This window comes from Tiliqua scincoides, chromosome 6 (genome assembly GCF_035046505.1).
Source record: "Tiliqua scincoides isolate rTilSci1 chromosome 6, rTilSci1.hap2, whole genome shotgun sequence".
NCBI lineage: Eukaryota > Metazoa > Chordata > Lepidosauria > Squamata > Scincidae > Tiliqua > Tiliqua scincoides.
In genome coordinates this window covers 60,173,768-60,181,400 of record NC_089826.1, presented here as the reverse complement: position 1 = coordinate 60,181,400, position 7,633 = coordinate 60,173,768, and the positions used below count along the sequence as shown (strand labels likewise).

The 7,633-nt window shown below is 45.5% G+C and overlaps 1 protein-coding gene across 1 annotated transcript; it reads right to left on the bottom strand.

Annotated features, from left to right (window-relative positions):
* Window positions 1-282: 282 nt before the first annotated feature.
* Window positions 283-4,680, bottom strand: SLC25A4 (solute carrier family 25 member 4). Its single transcript, XM_066631815.1, has 4 exons — window positions 4,499-4,680; window positions 2,805-3,291; window positions 1,339-1,479; window positions 283-767 (listed from the first exon to the last, which is right to left on the bottom strand). The coding sequence occupies exons 1-4, from the start codon at window positions 4,607-4,609 to the stop codon at window positions 610-612; spliced, it is 897 nt and encodes a 298-aa protein (XP_066487912.1). The 5' UTR covers window positions 4,610-4,680; the 3' UTR covers window positions 283-609.
* Between the last annotated feature and the right edge of the window lie 2,953 nt (window positions 4,681-7,633).

Here is a 7,633-nt window from a genome sequence, read left to right as displayed (position 1 = left end):
GGAGAGAAGAGTTTTAGAAAATAATAATGACCAGGACATCTTCATGGGGCTTTTTTCTGGGCAGGATGTACTCAAGTAGCACAAGTCTGAATCATTCATATTATCAGTGTGAGGCTAGCTCTCATGTAAGGATAGCTCTGCTTGAGAACCTGTCTCCTGCATCTTATTGACAAAGATTATGACCATTTTTAGACATGAAATTAATATCCCTATCTTTCAAATCCCAGAGTAGTTGCCTATAAAGAATGGCCATATGATCAAAACAGAAAAAAGTTGAGGAGATTTGACTTAAATAGTATTTATTGAATTTACATTTCTAGTAGTTTAAATATTGTAAAACAGGAAACCTTCAAGAGACGCACGTTAAACATAGGGCTATATTACTGAAATTTGTCAAATATATTATATATACACATAGGCCTCTTGAATTTTCCATACAAAAATTTAACTGTGATCTAACAGACAACCAATGCTCTACCTTACAATGAAGCAAACTGATCTCTGAACTGGATTTGACCCACAACAACCATGTCTATTTCCCTAGGAAATGTTTAGTTGCCTGCTAAGCCACACATGGATACATTACAAAAGAGAACAATTGAATCAAGTTTAGACATATTTCTTGATTTCATCATACAAGACTAACACAAAGGCACCACCCATGCCTCTCAACACGTTGGACCAGGCACCTTTGAAGAATGCCTTCCCACCTTCATCTTTAACTATCTTCTTCCAGCAATCAATTGTGCCCTTGTACATAATCTCGGCTGTGGAAACAATGCACACAAATCAACCGTACTGTATACAGATGCGCCTTACTAGTAGAAAATATACCAGTGTAAGTAATACTAAAAATTTGGTCAAAAACCCTGGAATGCTGGTTCTTTGTTCTTTAAATAAATTCTTGCTACTCAGGAGGCCAATGGAGCTAATTCAGTACTAGATTATAAACAATTTAGCACTCAACTACAAAAGCTATACACTGAAGTCAAATGGCATTGCTCAAAGAAACCATCTTAATAAATGCATATCAAGTATGCATATCAAGTATGGGCAGGAGGTCTGGTCTAGAGGGTAGAGCCTCCATTTGCCTGAAGATAACATCCACAAGGTCGCCAGTTCGAGGCCACCGGCACTGTGCGACCTTGAAGCAGCTGACAAGCTGAGCCAAGTTATTCCATCTGCTCTGAGCGTGGGAGGATTTTAAAATGATTTTAAAATGACTTCTTAAAATTGAAAGACACTTTGCTGATTTCTTCCATCTTCCCTTGACCAACTGGAAATCAACTGATGTTTTAAGGGTTCCCCCTAATTATTAATAAAGGGTTATTTTCTTACCTCCTTTCCTGCCAGACTGCATCATCATCCTACGTCGAACAGTGTCAAAGGGATAGGACACCAGGCCTGCTACTGCAGTGACACTCTGGGCAATCATCCAACTCACCACGATATGCACATTCTTTGGGTCAGGCAACATCCCTACCATCAGGAGTAGATTGTTCAAGAGTGGCAGGAGAAAGAGGAAAAACCAGTTATCAGTACCACCTTGTCACTCCTACCTCACTCACAAAACGGGAACAGCAAGATCAGATGAGCTTGTATGATAGTAATTTAAGTCACATGGCAAATTATCCCTAAATCGTAGCAAAAAGTTCAGGATAGGCCATTTTACACATTTGCTTGGGAAAAATTTACAACATAATTCTGTTACTTGCATTTTTGGTCCTTGGAATGTGTAGCTTCACATAGTGTGAGCATTTATATAGGCATTAGCTACAGGAGATTTATGATTTTCCAACCAAAAGTGGAAATGCTCTCCGAGAGATTCAAACTGATGAGCCACTACATTTCTGTGAAGTTTTATCCTCACAACAACCATGTGAAATTAGGCTAGCATGAGCAATAGTGACCTGCCCAAAGTCAGCCAGTGAACTTCATGGTTGAACAGAGATACAAGTTCTGAGTCTGCCTCCTCCAAGCTCACCATTCTAAACGTTATTCCACTGCTCCTGCCACAATTTACAACGAAGGTGGGGCCATGACAGGTGTCATCTGGCCAGGAAATATTTAGCCAAGAGGAGGTACTTGTCCCCAGAGACCCCCTGGTCATACAAATATTTAGAGATGCAAAGGATTGGTTGGATGAAACTAGGAAGCTTGTGTGAGAAAAGGGACAGGCTAGCATTCAAGAAATGAGGGGTAAGAAATAGGAGAGCAGGCAGCCTTGTACATTCAAAGATGTTACTACCTCAACATTATATGTAAGGGATTGAAATAGATTGGCTGGATGAGACTAGGACACTTGTATGAGGAGAGAACAAGGACAGGCTAGGATTCACGAAATGGATGGGAAAAAGGAGAGCAGGCATACTTCCAAAAATGTTACTATACCAAAAATAAAAAAGCAACAACCAAACACCTCAGACAAGTTTGGCTTCTGAATTCCTTATGACCTTGACCTTAAGAGCTCTCCAAAGGTCACATGACCTTATCAAGTTATCAAGACTGCTACACGTCTTGCAAATCCTTCCCATAGTCTTTGGAGAGAATGGATCAAAAGAAAGATAAGAATTTAAGGTTGCTTCCCCTCTCATAGGAAAAACAAGCAAACTCCAGAACCATCTCAGTTCTACAAAGTTAGAAGTCTAATGACCCAAGAAAGAAACCATACTTGGATCATGCCAAAAATATTATATGAAATCACCAGTCTAAATAGTACACTTTAGCTAATGCAGAGAATCTACACTCATTTTGCCATTCTATCAGAGACCTCTGTCAAAGTCACCAAGACTTCCCTTTCTTACCCTTAGCTGTATCATAAACGCCAAAATAAGCTGCTCTGTAGATAATGATGCCCTGGACTGACACATTGAATCCCAAGTAGAGACCCCTCAGGCCATCAGATTTGTAGATCTTGGCGATACAATTGCCGAGCCCAGTGAACTGCCTCTCGTTCAACCCTTTGCCCACATCGGCGGCTAGCCTGGTCCTGGCAAAATCCAGAGGGTATACGAAGCAGAGAGATGTTGCTCCTGCAGCGCCCCCAGAGGCCAGGTTGCCTGCAAAATAACGCCAGAACTGCTTGTGCCTGTCCACGCCCCCAAGGAAGATTTGCTTGTACTTGTCCTTGAAGGCAAAGTTGAGGGCCTGGGTGGGGAAGTACCGGATGACATTGGCTAGGTTGCCTCTCCAGAAGGAAATGATGCCCTGCTCTTTGGGAATCCTTATCACACAGTCCATGATCCCCTTGTATTGTTTGTCAGCTGTGATCTGTTGGCTGGCATGCTGGACCTGTTGACGAAGAGGGGAGCAGAGAGAGAAAGGAAGGGGAGAAATCAGAATAATCATGACCCATGTCATTGTCCATGAACTCCCAGCGTGAAGAAAATGCGATTCCATCATTGCTCCTGCAGGCTTATCTCTGACTCTCCAATTCAGTGCTATCTGCTTGAAGTCACCTTCTAGACTCTAGAGGTCAATATCATTCTACTGGGCCATAACAGCCATTGAGAACATGCAGTTAGAATAGCTTACTTGAGCATCGGAACTGGGACACAGTTTTCTCTTACATAGACACACTCTGCAAAGGTGATTCAGTGGCAAATATAAAAAGGACAATATTATTTACAGCTGCGAAAACAGCTATTTGCCTCTTTCCATTCATTTGCCCTTAAGTTCTTGAACTGACCTCTACACTTCTACCAAGCTAATGACTCTGGTAGAAAATAAGAAGAATGCACTAGGTTAAGTGAAATGGATGGTCACCTATACATTACATGCAAATGCCAGTTCCACTCATGATTAATTTAAGTGCCAATTTGAGTTATTGGCTTAGTGGACATCTGCTACCAACACCCCCAAAAACCACCACCAAGAGACCACTGGAGATTTGAAGGCATTCCTCCCCAAACTTGGTGCACTTGCAGACATGTGCTCTAATCAGAGGTGGGGAGGGGACAGAAGAGAGTGAAGAGCTTCGCTCATCTTGTGTAATCAGAACTGCACAAGTGGAGTTTCCATATTTAGTCACTTGTAGCTTGTGCCAGTTGACAGGAAGGATTTCTGCTCTGCTGTCCTACACCATTAACCCCATAGGAGAACACCATTTTCCTAGAGATAAAGCAGAGCACCTTGGCGAGGAGAGTGATAAAAGGCATCACAGTTAAAGACAGATCATACGATGACCGCCATTCACTTTTTAGATGGGACGTGCGACTTGTTAAGGACCAGGGATGCCAGACCAGTGGCGTAGCTAGAAGGGGTGCAAGACACTAGGTTTTGCAAGGAGCCTCACCGCAGTGTGCAAGGGGCCCTTCCCCCTCCCCTTCAGAGCCATTCCAGGCAAACCTGGCGCTTCGCACCCCCTCTAGCAACGCCACCACTTGCTGCGCGTTTCAGCCTGCAAGGAACGCTCCTGCCCTTGGCTTCTCGGCAATGCTCCGGGGAGAGGGCCAGGGGCGCACTGGAAAGGTAAGCGGTGCCACGACGCCCTCCTTACCTGCAGCAGCAACTTGACTCTCTCGATGGGCGCCACGGCCGTCTTGGAGATGGCAGCAGCGATGCCCCCGGCCAGGAAGTCCTTCAGGAAGCTGAGCGCCTGGTCAGACATGGTGGCTCAGCCGAGTGTACGCCGTTCCCCCACTGGAGCTCTCCCCGCCCCCCGGGCCAAATGGACGGAGCGCGGGCACCGGCGGCTACTTATAGGGCCCCCGCTCTCGCGATAGACGGAGGGCCGCCCGGCGCGGGCATTGGCTGGGACCCCCATCACTAGCGGGCACGGGGCGCCGTCGCCAGGAAGGGGCAGCCCTGGCGCCGGGGACGTCGGCAAGGGCAAAGCAAAGTTATCGAGCCCCTCGCGGGGACGGCACAGCATGTGCCCGCCGTATTAATAGCTCGGGGGCGGGGAGGGGGCACAGGTTCTGGGCAGAGCAGCTCGCCGGCCACCGGCTCTTCTCCCTGCCCTCCTTCCAGAGGCCTCGGGGGGGGGGCATTCTGATGCTCAGCATCCCCGGCACTGCTTAGGGCTGAGGGCAACCCCGGGGCGAGGACCTTCCACCTGGCGCTCCTCTGCCCGTCCAGCGCTGCTCTCTGCTGCCTGAGACCTGATCTGCTGGTGCGTATTTACGCGCGGGGCGCGCGCGCAGCTGCCTGTGGCTATGCGAGGGGAATCCCAGGTGTTCAAAACTCAGCGCATCACTGTAGGTACATCATAAGAACATAAGAACGCCTCGCTGGATCAGGCCATAGGCCCATCTAGTCCAGCTTCCTGTATCTCACACTGGCCCACCAAATGCCCAGGGAGCACACAAGACAGCAAGAGACCTGCATCCTGGTGCCCTCCCCGCATCTGGCATTCCAACCTAGCCCATTTCTAAAATCAGGAGGTTGCATCACTAGGGACTGCTTTCTAGTGGGCCCAGAGCAGGTGCACAAACCTCAGTGGTTCTCAAACTTTTGAACTCCAGCACCAGGGTGACCAGATGTCATAACCACCAAAGAGGACCAGGCCCCCCCAGATGTAGGACATCCAAGAATTGTAGGACATGGCAAAATAAAAACTGAAAACACTAGAAAACATTGATTTCATGGGGTTAATAATAATAATAATAATAATAATAATAATAATAATAATAAACTTTATTTATATCCCGCCTTCTCCCTAAAGGGACCCAGGGCGGCTAACAACATATAAAAAGCACATTTAAAAACATAAATTAAAACAAATAGCAGATAAAAACATTAAAAACACATTAAGAGCGACCTTAAAAAACAGTAGTCAGATTAAAAGATAGAATAAAAAGAGTACAAAAGAGCAAGTTACAGAGGAATCAGACCTGTAAAAACTACAAAATGTGTAAAAAATGTTAAAAAGGCCAAGGAATCAGAAGGCTTATGTAAACAGCAGTGTCTTCAGGCCTCGCCGGAAACTCTCAAGAGAGGGAGCCATTCTCAAGTCAAGGGGAAGGGAGTTCCATAATGTTGGTGCCACTACCGAGAAGGCCCTATTTCTTGCAGCCGCCCCCCGGACCTCCTTGGGTGGTGGCACTTGTAAAAAGGCCTTCTCTGATGACCTGAGAGGGCGAGGGGTTAATTTAAACACTATCTTACTTACTATTAAATTTAAAACCATATTACATAGAATTTATTACCTAGTATTTATTCATTCCAAGAAGGCTATGCGCTGCCTGCTCACAAGGAAAAGGAGGACATTTAAGTTCTTTTCCAGGACATGAGGCTAAAAAAGAGGACATGCCTGGAAAAAGAGGACATCTGGTCACCCTGACCAGGACTCACTTTTAAAAATTGACACTCTGTGTCAGCAATTTTCAACCACTGTGTCATGCACATTAGTGTGCCACAAATGGTCCAAGTGTGCCACAGGAGTTTGGAGGAGGATCATTTCTTAGTAGGGGCATTGGGGGATGTGAGCACCCTACCAGCAGCATGGTATGCCTTGTCAATTGTCAAAAACTGATGGTGTGTCTTGATACTTTAAGCACTTTGTCAGTGTAACATGAGTTTAAAAAGGCTGAAAATTGCTACTCTCTCACTTTTTGAGTTTCTGCCTAACACTGGAGGCACAAGAGCCTGTCAGGAAAAGTAACAATCAGACTTTGCAATGAGATAATCTGTATCTCATTTATCCACCACACAGTAACAGATCAATAAAATTCCTAGTCAAGAGGTGGAAAGTGAGGTGTCTAGCTACAAAGGAGGGCACTGCTCTTTCTCTGTACCTTCAACAGTTGCATAAGTGATGTGATTGTCACAGGTGCTTCATGTTCAAGATGAGTGATGCTGCACATAAATGCACCTTGGAAACTTCTTTGACAACCTTCTTTGACAACCAGATGCAAGGGAGGGCACCAGGATGAGGTCTCTTGTTATCTGATGTGCTCCCTGGGGCATTTGGTGGGCCGCTGTGAGATACAGGAAGCTGGACTAGATGGGCCTATGGCCTGATCCAGTGGGGCTGTTCTTATGTTCTTATGTAACCTTATGTAAAAACATCCTTTTCATGTGACCTTGCCTTATACTGAACCAAACTATTGACCTCTCTAACTCAGTATTGTCTGTGGTCACTGGAGGCAGCTCTCCAGTGTCTGGAGCAGGGTCCTTTTGGTACTTTACCTAGCATTGTCAGGAACTGAACTTGCAACTATCTGTGTGCAAAGCATGTGCTTTACCACTGAGCTGTGACTCCTACCCAAGCTACCTTTAGTGCCCTTATAACATAGGTGGCTGCATGTTCATCTGCCCTGCATAGATTAAAAACCATTGCTCCGTCCAGCCCCAGTTGCCCCTATCTGACTGGCAGCACTTCTCCAGGGTTTCAGGCAGAGCTCTTTCCCAGCCTTGCTATAAGACTGCTAAACATTAAACCTGGGGACTTCTCAGTTGCTCTATCACACAGCAATGTCTTCTTTCATGTACAGGGATGTTTTTATTTAAATATGTAATTCAGAGGCTGCAATTCTATCCACACTTTCCTGGGAGTAAGCCCCATTGACTATAATGGTACTTACTTCTGAGTAGACATAGGATTGGGCTCTTAGTTGACATATGTGGTTATTCTGAAAAATAGTGAAGAGTGGCATGTGCATCCCTGTCTAAGAAGCTGATCCTAGAATTA

Excerpts from the sequence above, each read along its gene's own strand:
- SLC25A4 (XM_066631815.1), bottom strand. The coding sequence starts at position 4,609 with ATGTCTGACCAGGCGCTCAGCTTCCTGAAGGACTTCCTGGCCGGGGGC. Across the intron at positions 1,480-2,804 it reads CGTTTATGATACAGCTAAGG|GGATGTTGCCTGACCCAAAG; the intron begins GTAAGAAAGGGA and ends TCCTGATGGTAG. Across the intron at positions 768-1,338 it reads GCAGTCTGGCAGGAAAGGAG|CCGAGATTATGTACAAGGGC; the intron begins GTAAGAAAATAA and ends TTGTTTCCACAG.